This window comes from Hyla sarda, chromosome 6 (genome assembly GCF_029499605.1).
Source record: "Hyla sarda isolate aHylSar1 chromosome 6, aHylSar1.hap1, whole genome shotgun sequence".
In the NCBI taxonomy this organism is placed as follows: Eukaryota; Metazoa; Chordata; class Amphibia; order Anura; family Hylidae; genus Hyla; species Hyla sarda.
The window spans coordinates 272,983,048-273,004,949 of record NC_079194.1 but is presented as its reverse complement, the minus strand read 5'-3'; the positions used below and the strand labels follow the sequence as shown (position 1 = coordinate 273,004,949).

Here is a 21,902-nt window from a genome sequence, read left to right as displayed (position 1 = left end):
ATACTTGCAAAGTCTCTCAGAGATTGACAGTGGTTGGGACCTTAAGTGTTTTAGAGTCCTAAGACTGATATGCGCTGTTCCACTGGATTTAGGATTTAGTTTAATTTAGTTTTGGTCCAGTAGTCACGCTAGGGATTAGTTTAGAATTCACGGTTTAGTTTAGGCTGAGGCCGGTAGGTTTTCTGGCCTAGCGTGTCTTTGAAAGATGTGCAGCTCCATCCTGCTAGTCCGGCATCCACGAGAGCAGCTACAGCTCCCTTATATAGGCAGGGGCTTGATTTAAGCTCACTGGTCCATACAACTGTCAATCTTCTGTACAGTGAGTTATGGGTAAACATGTTTATAAATCAATATTACCTATGAGGGTTTTCCCAGGATACAAATACATTAATCTCAAATTCCCACTCAGGCTTGCGCCCTCCTGGGACTAATTTCCCAAACTCGGGAACCCTAAATTTAAAATTTAACCTCTATTCTTCTAAATTAAAAGGTGATATGTGAGAAAACAAAATGAATGTGGGATAAAACCACATTCATTGGTTCAGTTTCGGGTTTTAATTATTATATTCCCGTTTTATTCAAGGTGATCCCTCTATTTCTGAGGTAATCTCAACTTTATAGGATTAGTTTTATCTTTTTATTCAGTTCTCTTTATGTTATTCTGTCCCAATGCTGCTATTAAAAGGTACACACAGACATCCCCCGACGTTTCGCCGGCCGTAACCGGCTTTATCAAGGCCTGAGGTGCTAGCAGAGCCTAGTTTGGCTATCTCTGTCTTTCCCATAGAGTTAGTAGTCATGTTCAACCATCACTCCATTGACACAGGGGACATGTGAACGCCACCAGCGATCATATACAGTATTTGTTCATTTCCACTACTATGGCCTAAATTTAAAGTCCTGGCACTCACTATCCTGAAGATTTTTTATCAAAACAAGGGTAATATACACAAAATCTAATAAAAATAACTACATGTGCGATGGCGCAGCACAAGCTATTCTCATTGGAGTAGTCGGGAGGCTGGGTTAATAGGTTTGCTGGATGCGTAATATGTCTCTCAAGTATTGAATGGTCATGCAAAGTGTATAAATGTATTTTCTATTATTTTACCACAAGCCTAAAGCATACCCTGAGGTCTACAGCATGCAGAGGGTTTATGTTATTGCATTGTATCTAATGTACAGCTGAATGATTTATTTGGTCATCAAGAGCTTTTTCCAGTTGAAGCTCCTTTTCCTCTAGATAGGAAGATTGGACAGAGTCCTCTGAATTAGAGATCTGTTGTTCTGCCTCTGCAATTTTTTGCATACTAGTTGTAAATGAGATGCGATAGAGTCCAAAGAGGTACAGTATGCCATAGTGTGTCAAGGCCCAGACGGCAAGGGCACACAGCAACAGCTGATGTAGTCTAGCTGTTAAAGGGAGCCTGTCAGTGTTTTATGCTGGGTGTGGTTCAGGCAGCAGGAAACTGATGACAGGCTCCCATTTTAGAGATCAATCAAGGCTCGTGGGGGCAAGGAAAAACCATTGGAGATTGCCCTGATAACTCAGAGCTGTGTTCCATAGTGGTTTTATAAAAATGATTTTTCATGACCTGATGAAGAGGGGTCCCGCCACTTCAAACGCGCTGTCTGACACTATACTTTTCTTTTGTTATGTTCTATGCTATTTTCAGCAATAAAGCCTCTTTTGCTTTAATACTTTGAGTCCACCTCGTTCTGTCGTACCATTCAGCTGGGACATCTTGTGGAAAGCGTCTACACAGAATTTTCTTTCTCCTCCATATGCAGTCTATTTGTCATTAAACTTGCCTTGATCAGCGTAGTTCTGTGCACATGCCCTTTTTGATGAATGGTACACGTGCAAGGAACTTCACTGAGCGTGGTATGGTTCCCTCGGCAACTGTATCGCCCAGCGTGGCATAGGTTTCCCTGGGTTGAAGCTGGTGCGGGCCTGAACCTTAAGACTTGCGCTTTCAATGAATGACACATGAGGGGGGAAGGATTGTACTTCTCAGTAGGAGAGATCAAAATCTGTGCAGAGGGGAAGTTGTGCAGTTGCCTATAGTGACCAATCATATCACTTATTCACAGGCTTTTTTTTTTTAAATCTAAAGAAGCAAACTGGTTACTATGGGCTTTTCCTCTGCACTCCACTGAGAGGCCATCGCATGTTGAAATTATCGTATTTCGGGGCCATCGTAGGTCGAGGGGTCACTGTATAATAAATATAAACATTTGTGGCATTGCCGTGTGCGTAAATGTCCGAACTATCAAAATATATAATTAATTAAACCGCATGGTCAATAGCTTACGTGCAAAAAAAATTCCAAAGTCCAAAATAGTGTATTTTTTGGTCATGAAAAAATGAATAAAAGCGATCAAAAAGTTTGATCAATACAAAAATGGTATCACTAAAAACTTCAGATCACGGCACAAAAAAATAGCCCTCATACCGTCCTGTATTCAAAAAAATAACATAAAAAAGTTATAGGGGTATAAGATGACAATAACAATTTTAGATGTATTCATTTTCATGCATGTAGTTATGATTTTTTCCAGAAGTACGACAAAATCAAACCTATATAAGTATCCTTTTAATCGTATGGACCTACAGAATAAAGATAAGGTGTCATTTTTACCAAAAAATTTACTGTGTAGAAACAGAAGCCCCCAAAAGTTTCAAAATGTTTTTGGTCGCACAATTATTATTTTTTTTTTTTTTTGTTTTGCCATAGATTTTTGGGTAAAATGACTGATGTCATTGCAAAGTAGAATTGGTGACTCAAAAAAATAAGCCATCATATGGATTTTAGGTGCAAAATTTAAAGGGTTATGATTTTTAAAAGGTAAGGAGGGGAAAACGAAAGTGCAAAAACAGAAAAATGTCCTTAAGGGGTTAAAGAGACCTGAAAAAAAAAAAAAAAGAAGCAATCTGGTTGCTTTGGGGAGCTGCACCACTTTTCTGCACAGGATTAGATAAATCTCCCCCTATGTCTGTATATTTTGATGTCTAGATTTTCTTACATCATTTTAGTTTTTTAATAAGTGTCTCAACAGGGATAATCTCCACCAATGTTCCTCAAGCAGAGATACTCCAGCTGTTGAAACGCTACAGCTCCCAAGGAATGATGGGAGTTACAGTTTTTGCACTAGCTGGAGAGATAGAGGTTGCTGAGCAACCGTGTCCACAGAGAGCGGACGCACCGGAAGTAATTACCCCGCAGCGCACAGGTGATGACCTCACGAACTTCCGGAAGCGCCGGCGACTGTGCTGACGTCATTAGAGCGACTGCCGCGCGACCATCTTGTGCAACGGATCCGGGACGCTGCTATAAGTAAGTGGAATTGGCCGGTAAGACTTGAGATGTGAGGGTACAGCTGGGTCGGCCATTGTTGCTGTATAGAAGTGCGGGCAGTGTCTGTATTCTATGTCGTACGGCTGGCTGTCATTTCTGTAGGGATCCCTGCCCCTTCTACGGTCGGTATATTGGGGGGCTTTAGCTGTGTGGTGCTACATCAGTAAAGCTGTGTCACATAACTTGTTATAGGGCTTATTGTTGTCCTAGTGTCAACCACGGTGCCTCCAGCTGTTTCAAAACTACAACTCCCAGCATGCCTGGACAGCCAAAGGTTGTCGGGGCATGCTGGAAGTTGTAGTTTTGCAACAGCTGGAGGCACACTGGTCGAGAAATGCTGTGCTGGAGCATGAAGTGAGCCAGTGTGCCTCCAGCTGTTGCAAAACTACAACTTCCAGCATGCCTGGACATCCAAAGGCTGTCGGGGCATGCTGGAAGTTGTAGTTTTGCAACAGCTGGAGGCACACTGGTCGAGAAATGCTGTGCTGGAGCATGAAGTGAGCCAGTGTGCCTCCAGCTGTTGCAAAACTACAACTTCCAGCATGCCTGGACAGCCAAAGGCTGTCGGGGCATGCTGGAAGTTGTAATTTTGCAACATCTGGAGGCACACTGGTCGAGAAATGCTGTGCTGGAGCATGAAGTGAGCCAGTGTGCCTCCAGCTGTTGCAAAACTACAACTTCCAGCATGCCTGGACAGCCAAAGGCTGTCGGGGCATGCTGGAAGTTGTAATTTTGCAACATCTGGAGGCACACTGGTCGAGAAATGCTGTGCTGGAGCATGAAGTGAGCCAGTGTGCCTCCAGCTGTTGCAAAACTACAGCTTCCAGCATGCCCGGACAGCCTTCGGCTGTCCGGGCATGCTGGAAGTTGCAGTATTGCAACAGCTGGCGGCTTGATGGGCGAGAAAGGCTGCACTAGAGCATGTGGCGACAAATCTTTGTACCCACATCTCGCTCCTAGAGCCAACCTCATGTATATTTCAGTATACACCTCCTTCGTCTGAGAAAGGGGAAAAAAATATTTTTTTTCTCCTCCCGGTAAACCCAGCGGAACTGAGGCTTTTCACACTGCTGTTGCGCCCTGTCAGGAATGGCCGTCAAACTCTTTTATTTATTTATTTTTGTTTAACGACCATCATGTTGGCAGGGAGCAACAGCGGGTTCCAATGGGCCCCATTGTAGTCAATGGGATCTGTCGGACGCCACTGTTTTGTAGCAGGAGAAAAAAAAGCGGTGCAAGCAGTATTATTTTTTCCCCCGCTATTCGCCGCGGCGGCTGTCATGCTATCATGTGAAAGGGCCCTTAGCTTAAGGACACTTGTCTCTTTAAAAATATTTCATGTTGACCCCTCATAAGTTTTAACGTCAACAGTTTGAGGACGAAATATGCAGGAACTCGCTGTTTGCTAATAAAAGCCTGAATACAACAAACAGTGAGTTGCCACATATTTCATCTTCTTAAAGGGGTTATCCAGGAAAAAACTTTTTTATATATATATATCAACTGGCTCTAGAAAGTTAAACAGATTTGTAAATTACTTCTATTAAAAAATCTTAATCCTTTTAGTACTTATGAGCTTCTGAAGTTAAGGTTGTTCTTTTGTCTAAGTGCTCTCTGATGACACGTGTCTCCGGAACCGCCCAGTTTAGAAGCAAATCCCCATAGCAAACCTCTTCTAAACTGGGCGGTTCCCGAGACACGTGTCATCAGAGAGCACTTAGACAGAAAAGAACAACTCAACTTCAGACGCTCATAAGTACTGAAAGGATTAAGATTTTTTTTAATAGAAGTAATTTACAAATCTGTTTAACTTTCTGGAGCCAGTTGATAGATATAGATAGATATATATATATTATATAATTTTTTCCTCCATAACCCCATTAAACTATTGATGTTTGAACCACCATATTAGGCATTGTGAAAATGACTGCACTGCTTAAAGGGGTACTCCGCCCCTAGACATCTTATCCCCTATCCAAAGGATAGGGGATAAGATGTCATATCGCCGTGGTCCCGCTGCGGCACCCCGCTATCATTACAGCACAGAGTGAGTTCGCTCTGTGCGTAATGACGGGCGATATAGGGGACGGAGCAGCGTGATGTCATGGCTCCACACCTTGTGACATCACGGCCCGTCCCCTTAATGCAAGTCTATGGCCGGGGGCGTGACGACCGCCATGCCCCCTCCCATAGACTTGTATTGAATGGGGCGGGCCATCACGTCACGAGAGGCGGAGCCGTGACGTAACGATGCTCCGGCCCCTGTATTGCCCATCATTACGTGCAGAGCGAACTCTCTCTGTGCTGTTATGATAGCGCAGTGCCGCAGCGGGGATCCCAGGGCTCCCCAGCAGCAGGACCGCGGCGATCTGACATCTTATCCCCTATCCTTTGGATAGGGGATAAGATATCTAGGGGCGGAGGACCCCTTTAAGCATTGCTAAGAGTGCCCCTAGAGAGGAGGCAGTAGTGCCAGCTTTAATCCCTGTGTGTGAGGTGGACATCAAAAGTTTTGATCGCTAGGCGTCCAGTCAGCAGTTTTTTTTTTTGTTTTCCCTATTCGGCTCCACGCAGCTCTGCTTTTGCAACAGCCACAAGCCCCCTGGTTGGGAAACGCTGATGTAGACCTCTGGCATATCCACAGGGTTTCTGACAGGTGAGGGTCTCAGAGGTGAGACTGGCATCTCTCAAGAACATGTGGTCACCAGGGTTGGTTGGTAAACTGAAAACAGCTGAGCAGGCTGGCTTATGTCCAGTGAAATTATTATTATTATTTTTTAGCAATGTGCTCAGCATGCTTAATAAAAACTTAAATGCACCTCCACTCCATCATAGTCTCCGGTATCAGTGTGCACTGTCTGCAGTTGTTGCCACAGTTTTCCTCCCAGCAGCACAGCATGGCGCCTACAGCCAGGGGAACTGACAGTGCCAAACGCCCAGTATGGCCAATGACTGGCGGAGCAACGCTGTGACACCACGTCTACAGTTCCAGCAGGCTGTCAGTGGAGACCAGCCTACGGGGTGTCCTCCTACACATGTTTATAATTTCATTAGGCAGTCTGAGTCATTGCTTAAAAAAAAATATAAAATAATTCACTGGATAACCCCTTTAATGGGAGTCGAAGGAAATCTGTCAGCTACAATTTACTTTCCAGACTGCTGATGCTTTTAGATGAGCTGAGGGTTGGGATGTCCCCTCGTCCCCTCATATTGCCAGGGAGTGAAAGTGATTTGACCTATAATATGAATTGAGGTGATTTATGAAGATTTGATGTCTTCAGGCAGTAGTTACGCATTGAAATTGTGCAACATTTTTCACACCCTTTTCCTGCAGTTTCTGCAGCAATTTTCCAAAATTGGGGTAAAAACTACAGTTGTGATGGCACAATTGTGGTAAAATAGCAAATTTTTTGCCAAAATTGTGAGAAAATCACAGCAAAAGCAGAAAAAAACGCAGCAAGAAACACAATGTATGAACACAGCTTGAGAAGAAGTGTATAACTACTATATATTCTGATCCCATAGAAATAGCAGCAGTATACAGATAGACCTAGAGGGAAGGTTCTGTGATTTAGCTTAGTTGTGCTTACCTGTTTTAGCTGGCTCATTTTTGGTTTGTATCCTGTTTAAAATGCCTCTGGTAGCTGCAAGCTGGTTGTGGGACCCTTGATCTTGGGATATGTGTGGGTCCCTGAGGTGGTACGGGCATATCCTGTGGTTTCAACAAGAATATAAGATATTTTTATTTGCTTTAATTAACCTTCATTATTAGATTGGCCGGGATCAGACTCTTAACACCCCTCTGTTCTGCTGACGGAAAAGACCATGGTGCCATAAAGGAGTACTCCGATGAAAAACTTTTTTTATTTTTTTTTTAAATCAACTGGTGCCAGAAAAGTTAACCAGATTTGTAAATTACTTCTATTAATTTCCTACAGAGGAAATTCTTAGCTTTTTGAATTTATTTTTTGTCTTGTCCACAGTGCTCTCTGCTGCCACCTGATGCCCGTATCAGGAACTGTCCAAAGCAGGATAAAATCCTCATAGCAAACCTATGCTACGCTGGACAGTTCCTGACACGGACAGAGGTGTCAGCAGAGAGCAATGTGGACAAGACAAAAAAGAAATTAAAAAAGCAAAGAATTTTCTCTGTAGCATACAGCTTCTAATAAGTATTGGAAGGATAAATATTTTTTTAATAGAAGTAATTTGCAAATCTGTTTTACTGCATAAGTCTATGGAGTGAAAAGGTCTTGCCGGCCAGGAAGTGGAGCATGCTGCCACACACTAACCCTGGGTGTAACTTAAACCTGGTGTAAGCAACATGTCAAAAGTTTTTTTCAAATGACAGTGATACTTTAGGGTCTATTCACATGTACAGTATCCTGCGCAGGATTTGTAACTGCAGATTAGAAGCTGTGCTCAGTCATTGTCACTTCATGCACAGCGCCATACATTTACGGTGCTGAGTTCCTTGATTGACGCGTCTCGGGGCGCGGTGATCAGAAGGGGATGACTGCTGATAGCAGCAGCCATCCTGGCATATCGCCCAGGGGGTCCTGCCAAAGGCTGTCTGGGCATGCTGGGAGTTGTAGTTTTGCAACATCTGGAGCACTACAGTTTGGAGACCACTGTATAGTGGTCTCCAAACCGCGCACTTCCAGATTTTGCAAAACTACAACTCCCTGCATGCACGGTCTGCCAGTGCATGCTAGGAGTTGTAGTTTTGCAACAGTTGAAGGTTAGCTCTGCAAATTTTCCTCCGCAGCTCAAACTCCCAGCGGGAAACTCGCAGTAAACCCCCGCCCATGTGACTGTACCCTAAAAACACTACACTTACTCAAAATAGAGTAAAACAAACACCACCACCCCCAAACAAAATCTACCTGTCCCCCATGACGATCCACTTGTCCGGGCCAATTTTCGCCTTTACACTCTTGTTTTTTCCCTCCCCACCCCATAATAGCTACCTACTATAATGATACCTTTAAATTTTTCAAGAACATATTCTCAAAAAAAAAATAATATATATATATATATATGTATGTATGTATGTGTATATATATATATATATATATATATATATATGTATGTATATGTAAAATTGAAATAGTAAAAGATAATTTGAGCAAATTTGGTGGTTTTCTTTTGTACACCATTTTACCTTGTGGTTGAGCTAACATGTTTTTTGATACTTTAGGCTGCCTGATTACAGCAATACCAGATTTGTATAGTTTCCGTTAGGGCTGGGCGGTATACCGGTTCATACCGAAATTTTTGGGCTGCTCGATATTAATTTTTCCAATACCGGTTTGGCCCCTCCCCCTTGGCCCCTCCCCCGCCAGTGCTGTTCTGCTTCCCCCCCCCCAATTATCAGCCCAGCGGGGTACTTCTCACATATGTCATCCGCATGCACTGCCCTCCTCCTCTTTATTAGGGGCCGCCGGTGCTGGAACTTGCTGCACGCCAGTGGTCTTCAACCTGCGGACCTCCAGATGTTGCAAAACTACCACTCCCAGCATGCCCGGACAGCCGTTTGCTGTCCGGGCATGCTGGGAGTTGTAGTTTTGCATCAGCTGGAGGTCCGCAGGTTTGAGACCACTGCTGTACGCTGTATCCCTATGCCCGGGCTGCAAAAGATAAAGGAAATAAACTTTTTGCCTACGTCGGCCTCACGCTGGGGGACGGGAACGTCGGACAGCCGTCGGTCTATCACTGGCGGGAGCGATGCCCCGCCCCGGCCAGTGATAGGCTGAGCCCACTCTCATGTAAGGAGCTCTGGCTGGTAAGGAGTTCCAGCGCCTGTGGCCCCTAACAAAGAGGAGGGGGGCAGTGCTTGCGGGTGACATACGTGAGTAGTACCCGCTGGGCTGATAATTAATTGGGGGGAGCAGAACAGCGCTCGCGAGTCACATGATTTGGGGAGTGGGTGAAAGAAATACCGTTATATACCGTGGAACCGCCATGAGTTACAAAAATACCGTGATGCACATATTTGGTCATACCGCCCAGCTCTAGTTTCCATCATGTTTTACAAATTTGTAAAAAAATTCTGAACTTTTTTAAATAGCCATTTTTTTTTACCTCTGTGGCTTTAAAAAAAAAAAAACGCATACCAGGCTGTATGAGGGCTCATTTTTGGCGCCAGAATCTGTTTTTTGTATCTGTACCATTTTGGTATTGATCTGACCTTTTAATCGCTTTTTAACTTTTTTTTCTGGGATATTATAAAAATTGCAATTCTGTGGTTTGGTGTGTGTATGTATGTGTATCTATCTATCTAATATATATATTTTTTTTTTACATGTGCGTCATTTACCGTATGGGATACATAATGTTATATTTTAGTAGTTCGTACGATTACACACGCAGCGATACTAAATGTTTATTATGTTTACATGTTTTTATATAGGAAAAGGGGGTGATTTGAATTTTTAACATGGAAGGGGTAAACCCCTTAAGGACGCAGCCCATTTGGGCATTAAGGATGCAGACAATTTTAAGTTTTCGTTTTTTCCTCCACGCCTTCAAAAAATCGTAACTCTTTTATATTTTCATCCACAGACTATTATGAGGGCTTGTTTTTTGCGTGAACAGTTGTCCATTGTAATGCCATCACTCATTTTACCATAAAATGTTTGGTGCAACCAAAAAAAATACTATGTGTGGTGAAATTAAAAAGAAAACCACAATTTTGCCAATATTGGAAGGTTTGGTTTTCACGCTGTACAATTTACGGTAAAATTGACATGTGTTCTTTATTCTTTGGGTCAATACGATTCAAATGATACCCATAATAACATACTTTTCTGTTATTAGTATTTTTAAAATCCCCCTTTTTTGAAGACCTATAACTTTTTCATTTTTCTGTACAAGCGGCGGTATGAGGGCTCATTTTCTGCGCCGTGATCTGTACTTTTTATTGATGCCATATTTGCTTGTATAGAACTTTTAATCCATTTTTTATAAATTTTTGGGGAATAAAATGTTATAAAAATCTATTTTGGACTTTTTTTTATTTTTACGTTCACGCTGTTCACCGTACAGTATCATTAACATTTTATTTTAATAGTTGGGATATTTACGCACGCGGCGATACCAAATATGTATATAAAATATTTTTAACACTTTTTGGGGGTGAAATAGGGAAAATGGGACAATATACGTTTTTATTAGGGATGGGGTTTTTTCACATTTATTTTACTTACATTTTTACACTTTAATAGTCCCCATAGGGGACTATTTATAGCAATCACTCGATTGCTAATCCTGTTCAGTGCTATGTATAGGACATAGCACTGATCAGTGTTATCGGACATCTTCTGGTCTGCGGGAAGGCAGATCAGAGCAGAAGATGCCGGGAAGGCAGCGGAGACAGGTGATGGGACCTCCGGCTGCCGTCCTGGATGATCGGATCGCAGCGGCAGCACTGCGGGCGATCCGATCATCCATTTCAGTGACTGATGCTGCAGATGCCATGATCTGTATTGATCACGGCATCTTGAGGGGTTAATGGCGGACATCCTCGTGATCGCGGGTGTCCGCCATTACGTGCGGGTCCCTGGCTGAGATCAGCAGCCGGGACCTGCCGCACATGATCCTGGCATCGCTCTGATGCTCGCGGTTATGCTTAGGACATAAATGTACGTCCTGGTGCGTTAAGTACCACCTCACCAGGACGTACATTTACGTCCTGCGTCGTTAAAGGGGTACTCCCGTGGAAAACTTTTTTTTTTTTTTAAATCAACTAGTGACATAAAGCTTAACAGATTTGTAAATTACTTCTGTTAAAAAAAAAATCTTAATCCTTCCAGTACTTATTAGCTGCTGAATACTACAGAGGAAATGCTTTTTCTTTTTGGAACACGGAGCTCTCTCTCCTGACATCATGACCACAGTGCTCTCTGCTGACATCTCTTTTTTAAGAACTGTCCAGAGTAGGAGAAAATCCCCATAGCAAACATATGCTGCTCTGGACAGAGATGTCAGCAGAGAGCTCTCTGTTCCAAAAAGAAAAGAATTTCCCCTGTAGTATACAGACCCTAAAAAGTACTGGAAAGATTAAGATTTTTTGTAATAGAAGTAATTTACAAATCTAATACTGTCTTATTGTTAGTTTAATTTACATATTTTTTTTAACTTTCTGGCACCAGTTAATTTAAAAAAAAGTTTTCCACTGTAGTACCCCTTTAATGTGTCTTTTATAAAACCTTTTTTTTTTTTTTTTTTTTTTTTTTTACACTCTATTAGATTTTTAGGGTGCGTTCTCACTACGGAATTCCTGCAGAATTCCACGAGCGGAACTCTGCGATCCATAGAGCCTAGTCCAGCCAGGCTCTATCAATGGCAGAGCCACGAACACCAGGGTTGCAGACTCCGGCTACCTCTATAGTGGATCTCCCTATTGCGCTGCTGGGGGGTTCACCTCACAAGCCCACCAGGGAGCATTCACATGTCCCTTTTGATGCCGCTGTCAGCTTTGACAGCGGCAATCTAAAGGGTTAATAGCCAGCCGCATGCTGGCTATTAGCGGCGGTGTGAGGTGGAAATTTGGGAAGGAGCTGTCGCAAGTCTGCACGGGTCGCAAATTTCCACCTCACAGCGGCCTCCAAGGACTAAGAACAGCTGAGGGCTGCATAGTAATGAGCGGGCAGGAGTCGGGAGCCCCCTCCATACAGACTACTGAGCGCCACCGCACTTAGGTCCAGCCCTACTTGCCCGAAGCCAGGCTAAAGGCAGGAAAAATTTACCTGCCCGTCGCCTGGGACTGCATGTCCCGGGAGTTGGGTGATAGGAATTCCACATCCCTGTTTGCACAGGGGTAGCTGCTGGTTACAGCGGTTCTGACATAAACTCAAAGAAAACCCCACCCACATGTGACCCCATTTTGGAAACTACACCCCTCACGGATCGTAACAAGGGGTATAGTGAGCCTTAACACCCCACAGGTGTTTGACACAAGGGGTAATAGGAGAAAAGCCGCACAAATTCTTAAACCTATTTCTACTGAGTATGGAAATGCCCCATATGTGGATGTAAAGTGCTCTGCGGGCGAACTACAATGCTCAAGGGAAGGAGCACCATTGAGACTTAGGAGAGAGAATTTGGCTGGAATTGAAGGCCATGTGCGTGAACAAAGCCCCCATGGTGCCAGAACAGTGGACATGTGACCCCCATTTTGGAAACTATACCCCTCACGTAATGTAATAAGGGGTGCAGTGAGTATTTACACCCCAAAGGTGTCTGGCTGTTTTATTTTATTTTTATTTTTTTGAACAGTGGTCTGGGAAAATGAGAAAATTTAATTTTTCATTTGCACAGCCCACTGTTCCAAAGATCTGTCAAGTGCCAGTGGGGTGTAAATGCTCACTGCACCCCATATTAAATTCTGTGAGGGGGTGTATTTTCCACAATAGGGTCACTGTTCTGTAGCATGGGGGTTTTGTAAACGCACATGGCCCCCCAACTTCCATTCCAAACAAATTCTCTCTCCGAAAGCCTAATGGCGCTCCTTTGATTCTGAGCATTGTAGTTTGCCCACAGAGCACTTTACATCCACATATGGGGTATTTCGATACTCGGGAGAAAGACCCCTCCCCCAATTTGTAACACTATTCTATTACCCCTTGTGAAAATGAAAAATTTGGGGTAACACCAGCATTTCAGTGAAAAAATAAAAATTTCCATTTTCACGTCCAACTTTAGTGAAAATTCATCAAACACCCTTGGGGTGTTAAAGGACATGTCTCACAGTAAAAAATTGTTCAGCTTTTAGTGCAGAAGGTAAAAGTTATATAGGTTTGTAAATCACTTCCATTACCAATGCTGCTTAGAAACAAGCTTTATCTGCATTCTTCTGTCTGACAGGAAATTCAGCTGTTCCAGGTTTTCATGACTTGCGACCCCCTATCCAGGCTGTTATCAGCAGCATCCCGGGGCCGTGATGTGACAATTACCCAGAAAACCCCTGTGCTCGGCCTTAGCCCCTCCCATCTGATGAATATTCACACTGTCCTCCCTCTGTTGTGCAGTGATTGGCTGAGCAGCACTGCCTATATGCGGCTGATTCAGATCATAGCAGCCCCAGCAAACAGGCTGATTCTCTCCCCTCTCCTTGCTAATGTTTTTACTCTGAGAACGGAGGAGAGGGAGCTGTCAGCGTAGAGCTGTCACACTGAGAATGGAGGGGAGGGAGAGCAGGAGAGTAGACCTGTCACACTGAGCACTGGGGAGAGAGGAGTGCAGGGCAGAGAAGGGGGGAGGTGATTGTGCCACTGTAAAGCTGTTTCACTGAGAGGGGGAGGGAGTGATTTTACAGTGTAAAACTGCAGCTTCAACTCCAGGGTCCCTCTCTCTGAGCACTGAGATTAGTTTGTTTCCTCGTGGCCACCCTGCTGTATAGGGCTATGATTGGAGCTCAGTGCTATGTGGGAGTGACTAACATAAGTTAGGGGTGGTAACAAGCTCTCTGCTCAGGCAGCTGAGAGCAGGAAATGTGAGCAGTGCATGCAGGGAAATGTAGTCTTTGAGATCACAGGCATAGCCACCATAACCAGGAAGTAACTGGAATTTATGAGCTGAATAGCCGGTGAATGGGGGCGGAAAAAAAAAATCACAAACATGTCAGAGAGGTGGTAGGTGAATATACTATGGAATGGCTAGGTATTTTATTTTTCTTTGCTGCATGGGATATCTTCTTTAAGGCTCATTGTACCCCTTGTTACTTTCCTAGGGGGGTGTAGTTTCCCAAATAGTATGCCTTGCTTTTTATTTTTTTTTTATTTTTTTTTCTGTTCTGGCACCATGGGGGCTTTCTAAATGCGACATGCACCCCAAAAACCATTTCATCAAAATTCACTCTCCAAATTCCCATTGTCGCTCCTTCCCTTCTGAGCCCTCTAGTGCACCCAACAGAGCACTTTACATCCACATATGAGGTATTTCCTTACTCGAGGTTACACATTTTTTTTTTTTGGGGGAGGGGGGGGGGGGCTTTTTCTCCTTTTTACCCCTTGTAAAAATACAAAATATGGGTCTACAAGAACATGTTAGTGTAAAAAAATGAAGATTTTGAATATTCGACTCCACTTTACTGCTATTCCCATGAAACACCTAAAGGATTAACAAACTTTCTGAATGTCAATTTGAATACTTTGAGGGGTGCAGTTTCTATAATGGGGTCATTTATGGGATTTCTTACAGAAAGGCCCCTCAACTCCACTTCAAACTTAACTGAAAAATTCATATTTTGCTTTTTTTTGGGGGGAAAATTACAGCTACATTTTGAAGTCCTCTAATGGGTTAATAAAGTAAAAACGTGTCAACTTTATGATGCAAACATAAAGTAGACCTATTGTATATGTGAATCAATGTATCAATTATTTTTGTCTATTTTCCTTACAAGTAGAGTTTCAAAGTTCGAAAAATGCTAAATTTTTAAGTTTTTCATGGGGTCAGTACTTTCCTCAGGGAGAGGACGCCTCTTCAGGTGTAACAGAGATTCAAGTTAGGCCATTTAGCACTCCGCGGGCTTCTGGGTAAAAAAAAAAAAATTTCAAATTAGCTCACCACACCACCTTCACAGGTAGTGTGTCCTGCAAAACAGCTCAGGCTCCAGTTAAGAAGTCTCAGAACTGATTGGGATTCATACCCAGCCAGAACTCTCTCCAGAAGGAAAGAGAACCCATCTGCAGACAGCTGTTTCGGGGTGTTTGCCCCTCGTCAGTACAGAGCAGGGTGATCTGGCTTGGCTGTGATGAGAGTTGCGTCCCTGTCTTGGCCCGTGATTGGTGAGCGGCACTGTCAGTTTCCCCAGCTGTAGACGCTACACCCTGCAGCTCGGGGGAAGAAAGCGGTGTCACCAGCTGTGGATGGGCCGCTCTGCTACTGGAGCTATGAGGGAGCGCAGAAAGTCTGTTAGTTTTTTTTTTTTTTTTTCTCCATTAGGTGACCAGCAGACATGATAAGTAATAATGCAAGCAAATGATGCTAACCTGTGTCTTAGCAGATAGGCATCTCATGACTTATAAAACCATGTTTTACCCAGATTTAGGTGTAAGCTGATGCATCACCTCCCTGCTCCTCTCCCCTCTCTGTCCACCTCAATGAGAATGAGCTGACAGACTCCCTTTAAACTTTAGTAGAAGTCGCTCATTCGCGAACCTTCAGTATATAAAGCTTGTCCATGTAGGGACTTTATACATACATTTCACAGGGATGTGGAAATTGTATCGCCTGGCACATGCAGTTCTGGGCCCCGGGCAGGTGGTTTCTTCAGGCAGTTAGCCCTGCTTTGTGCGCTAAGTGCTGGAAGAATTCGCATATGACTGGGCATATGGAAGAAGCTTTAATAAAAGTTTTAAAAAACACATTAACCCCTTCCATATTAAAAGTTCACATAACCCCCCCCCCCCCCCTTTTTTTTTTCTCCATTTTCCATATAAAAAATGTAAACTTAATAAAAATAAACATATTTGGTATTGGCGCATGCGTAATTGTCCCAACTATTAAAATGTAACATTAAATATGAAGTAAAAAATACAAGACAGTCCGGCACTCCGGGGTAGGGATGAGATGGATGGGGGAGGTGGGTATACACTGCGATTCGGACGTGTGGCGTTGCTCTGGTTAACACAGTAATGCAATCATCATAACCAAGCAGAGGCAAAGAAGGACCGGCAACTCGCGAAATTCACGTCTTCCAACTTCTTAGATGCAATATTCACATAAATTCATAAATGTAATACCCACATCAGGGGGATACCAGATGGCCGGATGAAGCACTGAATAGTGTGTAACTGAGCTTGTCGCCTCTTGGTATCTCTCTCTCCCCCCCCCCCCCCGTGTATATCCCCTCCCTATTTTTTTTTTTCAATTTCACCTCACAAAAATTATTTTTTAAATCAGAGGGTGTCATTACAAAGTTCAATTGGTCCCGCAAAATACAAGCCCTCATATGGGTCTGTAGATGGAAAAATAAGGAGTTATGGCTATTATAGGGCGAGGAGGAGAAAACCAAAGTGCAAAAGCTAAATAAGTAAACTAATAAAGACCTTTTTTATAGACTACTTTGGTTAAAATAGTTTTGTGTGCTAGGACAAAGTGGATCGTCATGAGGGAGAAGTAGATTTTTCTCTTTTAGTCCCTCGGACAAGTAGTTTTATTTATTTATTTTATTTATTTTTAACTAAATTTCCAAACCCCTGATTTCAGCATATATAGTTTGGCCGTTGAGTGAACATTAAAGATGTTACATATAACTTGCATGAATAAATATGTGATATATTTCCAATGTTTTCACAGCAATGGGTTCCTCTAAGAAACATAAGGAGAAGGATCGTGATGCCTCATATGGAACTGGTGGAAGTGAAGATCGTCACAGAGAGCATAAGAAGCACAAGCATAAGGACAGAGAACGAGAAAGACGCAAAAGGTCCAGAGAAAGGGAGAAAACTCGGGACAGGGATGGAAGACCCCGGTCAAGTAAGGATTCAGAATCTCGCAAGATAAAAAAGGCGATGATGGACCCTGACTATGAGCAGGGTAAGTGATCATTTAGCGATGTTCTAATACAGTTTTATTTTTTTTTATTTTTTTGGAACGATGACCCCCCACCACCATACTATTGTCTTAACTTACGATGGGCTCTCGGAGCTCTTCCTAAGTTGAATACAGCATCAACTTACAACTCTATGTCAAGGTTTTTAGCAGCTACCCAGTGGTGCAGATTGTTACAGCTGCTGCTGGACTGCTCAATAATGTCCCTGTCACACCAATGTACATACAGGAGAGGCACAATGAGAAGTAGTTACTTGTTTCCCAGGCTTTCTGCACTGCTTCCCCGTCTGTGACGTGCAGGAAGAGTAGGGTGATTGGATAGTGCTGCAGGGCACTGATCTAGGTACCAGCTGAGCAGTCCTCCCTCCACATCACAGATCCCAGAGGTCCATTACTGTGCAGTAGAAAAATGTCACTGCAGTGTAGAAGTGCAGTCCCCGCAAGCTTTGAAGTCTCTCAAGATGCTGTCCCTTTAGGTGCAGCAAAGTTTAAACACATTCCTCCTACTCTGTTCCTATTCTCCTGTGTTTAAGTACAAGTCCCAGCATGCCCCGACCTTCTAGACCTGCTGATTTGAAGCAGTGTTTTCCAAAGTGAAAGTCCAGCATTCCTCTCCTGCATGTTCTGAAAGTTCGGCATGGAGAGATGCTGGAGATGACAGACGGTACTGTTAATGAGACAACCGAACCAACGTTCAGTGAGATCCAATCACACACAGGACTCGCTGGGTGTCAGTATGGTTGCCTCAGCAACCTGACTGCCCATCATGTCCAGAGTCTCTCCATTCCGAATTTCACAGAACAGGCCCTTATTTTTTTTAAAAGGGAATAACCTGTTTCTAGTTGCTTTCTTTGACTAATAAAAGTAAGTACAGTGGTCCTTCAACATACGATGGTAATCCGTTCCAAACGGACCATCGTTTGTTGAAACCATCGCTAGTTGAGGGATCCGTGCAATGTAAAGTATAGGACAGTGGTCTACAACCTGCAGACCTCCAGATGTTGCAAAACTACAACACCCAGCATGCCCGGACAGCCAACGGCTGTCCGGGCATGCTGGTTGTTGTAGTTTTGCAGCATCTGGAGGTCCGCAGGTTGTAGACCACTGTTAGAGGAAGCTGTACTCACCTGTCCCCTCCAGACCGTCACCGCTGCCTGGGATGTCGCCGTCCATCGCTGTCGCCGCGTCCCCGAGGTGTCCCCCTGACGCTCCGGCAAGGCCTCTGCTTCCCCGGCATCCACGCTCTCTGTCGCCATCATCACGTTGCTACGCACGCCGCTCCTATTGGATGACGGGACAGCGTGCGCAGCGACGTGATGACGTCGATGGAGAGCGCTGACGATGCAGCGGATCCCGAAGAGGACGTATCGGAACCCGGGGACAGGTAAGAGACCTCACCGGAGCTCACGGGGCACCGTAAACGGCTATCCGGCGGCAGCTGAAGCAGTCTGCGCTGCTGGATAGCCGTTTATGCGATGGCCCCGACATAAAAAAGCATCGTATTTTGATGCTGCCTTCAACATGCGATGGCCTCTGAGAGGCCATCGCATGTTGAAATTATCGTATGTCGGGGCCATCGTAGGTCGAGGGGGTCACTGTACATGGTTTATTTGCACTATTTTTGTACTTATTTTTCTTCATGTTTTCTTACATTGGGTGGACATTTCGTGGGCTTCGGAGCCAATTACCAGTTTTAGACAGTTATGGATACTTTGATCGTTTTGGAACCAATTTACATTGTATAGATCACTAGTTTACTTGGTAATTTGCAGAGTGTAAAAGAGATTTGTGTTCATCTATAGGCTGCCTTCTGTCAGTTATGTTTGAAGGGTTGTCACAGCATAGCCCAGTGTTTCTGAACCAGTGTGCCTTCAACTACAACTTCCAGTATGACCGGACAGCCCAAGGCTGCCAGGAGATGAAGCAGCACAGCTCTTTCCTTGCAACACTGCCACTCTGCTCTAGCAATTTGCAGGTGGTATAGGAAAGGGAAAATCCTATCTAAGAATTTCAACATTCATGAAATTAAAGGGGTACTCCCACCCTAGACATCTTATCCCCTATCCAAAGGATAGGGGATAAGATGTCTGATCGCGGGGGTCCTGCCACTGGGGACCCCCGCAGTATTGCATGCGGCACTTTCCTGTTTCTTGTCCGGAAGCGCTGGAGGGTCTGGGTCGCGACCACGGGAACGGAAGTCTGTGACGTCAGGACTCCGCCCCCATGTGACGTCACGCCCCGTCCCCTCAATGCAAGTGTATGGGAGGGGGCGTGACTCCCATAGACTTGCATTAAGGGGATGTGATGTCACACGGGGGCGGGGTCCTGACATCACGGACTTCCATTCCCATGGTCGCGACCCAGACCCTCCAGCGCTTCCGGACAAGAAACAGGTGGGTGCTACATGCAATATTGTGGGGGTCCCCAGTGGCGGGACCCCCGCGATCTGACATCTTATCCTCTATCCTTTGGATAAGGGATAAGATATCTAGGGTGGGAGTACCCCTTTAAGATATCATTAGTGTATGTGTGTGCAATACAAGGATTTGACTGCAGTTTTTCATTTCCTCATTATATTCAACTGGGGAAACTCCTCAACTAATCCATGCCCTTTCTGCAGCAGAACTGTACATGCTGTTGATTTTAACCCCTTAAGGACCGGGGTTTTTCCGTTTTTGCATTTTCGTTTTTTGCTCCTTGCCTTTAAAAAATCATAACTCTTAAAATTTTGCACCTAATAATCCGTATGATTGCTTATTTTTTGCGCCACCAATTCTACTTTGTAATGACATCAGTCATTTTGCCCAAAAATCTACGGTGAAACGGAAAAAAAAATCATTGTGCGACAAAATTGGAAAAAAAACGCCGTTTTGTAAATTATGGGGGCTTCCGTTTCGACGTAGTACATTTTTCGGTAAAAATGACACCTTATCTTTATTCTGTAGGTCCATACGATTAAAATGATACCCTACTTGTATAGCTTTGATTTTGTCGTACTTCTGGAAAAAATCATAACTACATGCAGGAAAATTAATACGTTTAAAATTGTCATCTTCTGACCCCTATAACTTTTATTTTTCCGTGTATGGGGTGGTATGAGGGCTCATTTTTTGCGCCGTGATCTGAAGTTTTTAACTGTACCATTTTTGCATTGATAGGACTTTTTTAAATGATATAAAAAGTGACCAAAAATTCACTATTTTTGACTTTGGAATTTTTTTGCGCGTACGCCATTGACCAAGCGGTTTAATTAACAATATATTTTTATAATTCGGACATTTCCGCACGCGGTGATACCATATATGATTGTTTTTATTTACACTGTTTTTTTTTATTTTTTTATGGGAAAAGGGGGGTGAATCAAACTTTTAATAGGGAAGGGGTTAAATGATCTTTATTCACTTTTTTTCACTTTTTTTTTGCAGTGTTATAGCTCCCATAGGGACCTATAACACTGCACACACTGATCTTTATCATTGATCACTGGTTTCTCATAGGAAACCAGTGATCGATGATTCTGCCGCTTGACTGCTCATGCCTGGATCTCGGGCACTGAGCAGTCATTCGGCGATCGGACAGCGAGGAGGCAGGTAGGGGCCCTCCCGCTGTCCTGTAAGCTGTTCGGGATGCCGCGATTTCGCCGCGGCTATCCCGAACAGCCCACTGAGCTAACCGGCAGTTTTTACTTTCACTTTTAGCCGCGTGGCTCAGCTCTGAGCGCGCGGCTAAAGGGTTAATAGCGCGCAGCGCCGCAATCGGCGCTGCGCGCTATTAGCGGCAGGTCCCGGCGTCACTATGACGCCGGGCCCGCCGTGATATGATGCGGGGTTACCGTGTAACCCCGCGTTATATCACGGGAGCAGGACCAAGGACGTACCGGTACGTCCTTGGTCCTTAAGGGGTTAAAGGGAACTTTTAATCCCTCTCATGCTGCCTGAACCATGAGTCATTGGGCTATCCCTGCCTGCTCCCGCAGGCTTCATTCATAGACCGTTTGGTTATATGGAGAGATCGATGAAACAAGGCCGATGGGGCAGGGAGAAGCCACCGTAGTTCAGGAAGCATGAACAGCACATACAGTTCTGCTGCAGAAAGGGCAAGGATTTGATGAGGATTTCCCCATTTCTTTGTGTTGCACACATACACAACTGACACTGTATTTCATGATTGTTGATATTCTTATAAAAAAATATGGATGTAATTTTCCTATGTAAGAAGATACTATGTGGATAAGATTTGTAAATATTGCATCCATTCTTTAATCACAACATTTCCCCATCCTGTGTAGACCCTTAGGCTACGTTCACACATGGTTTCAGCCATTTATTGGGTTGTTCTTTGTGCCGTGAAATCTTAATGTTTGTGTTTTTAGGGCTTTAAAAAATTACTTAAAATACTGTGTAGAACAGGCTTAGAGGTCAATGACACTTGTAAAGGTTGATGCCTATATGTGAAGTTATTAATTTACACAGTCTCCTATTACAATAAAGTTTACTTTTATATACATTTATTATGTTGTTTAAAGGGGTACTACAGTGTAAAACTTTTTATTATATATATATATATATATATATATATATATATATATATATATATATATATGCCAGAAAGTTAAACAGATTTAGTAAATTACTTCTATTAAAAAATATTAATCCTTCCAGTATTTTTTAGGTGCTGTATACTACACAGGAAATGTTTATCTTTTTGGATTTCTCTTATGTCACGACCACAGTGCTGTCTGCTGACCTCTGCTGTTCATTTAAGGAACTGTCCAGAGCAGGAGAATATCCCCATAATAAACATATTCTGCTCTGGACAGTTCCTAAAATGGACAGCAGAGGTCAGCAGAGAGCACTGTGGTCATGACATAAGAGAAATCCAAAAAGACAAACCTTTCCTCTGTAGTATACAGCCCCTAAAAAGTACTGGAAGGATTAAGATTTTTTTTTTAATAGAAGTAATTTACAAATCTGTTTGACTTTCTGG

The 21,902-nt window shown here is 43.6% G+C and overlaps 2 protein-coding genes across 7 annotated transcripts in view; one reads left to right on the top strand and one right to left on the bottom strand.

Annotated features, from left to right (window-relative positions):
• Positions 1-3,297, bottom strand: part of LOC130277067 (transmembrane protein 272-like) — a 61,084-nt gene extending 57,787 nt beyond the window's left edge. For 2 of the 4 annotated variants that reach the window (XM_056527344.1, XM_056527340.1), the window contains exon 1: positions 3,028-3,195. The gene's annotated coding sequence lies outside the window, so the exon portion shown is untranslated. The other 2 variants (XM_056527343.1, XM_056527341.1) reach the window with 2 other exon arrangements.
• The window catches only part of SART1 (spliceosome associated factor 1, recruiter of U4/U6.U5 tri-snRNP), a 65,517-nt gene continuing 46,821 nt past the window's right edge, over positions 3,207-21,902 (top strand). Inside the window, exons 1-2 of one of the 3 annotated variants that reach the window (XM_056527337.1) lie at positions 3,207-3,338; positions 16,662-16,901. In XM_056527337.1, the coding sequence (XP_056383312.1) occupies positions 16,664-16,901 (238 nt within the window). In that variant the 5' untranslated portion in view covers positions 3,207-3,338; positions 16,662-16,663. Of the gene's footprint in view, positions 3,482-16,661; positions 16,902-21,902 lie in introns of all 3 variants that reach the window. The other 2 variants (XM_056527339.1, XM_056527338.1) reach the window with 2 other exon arrangements.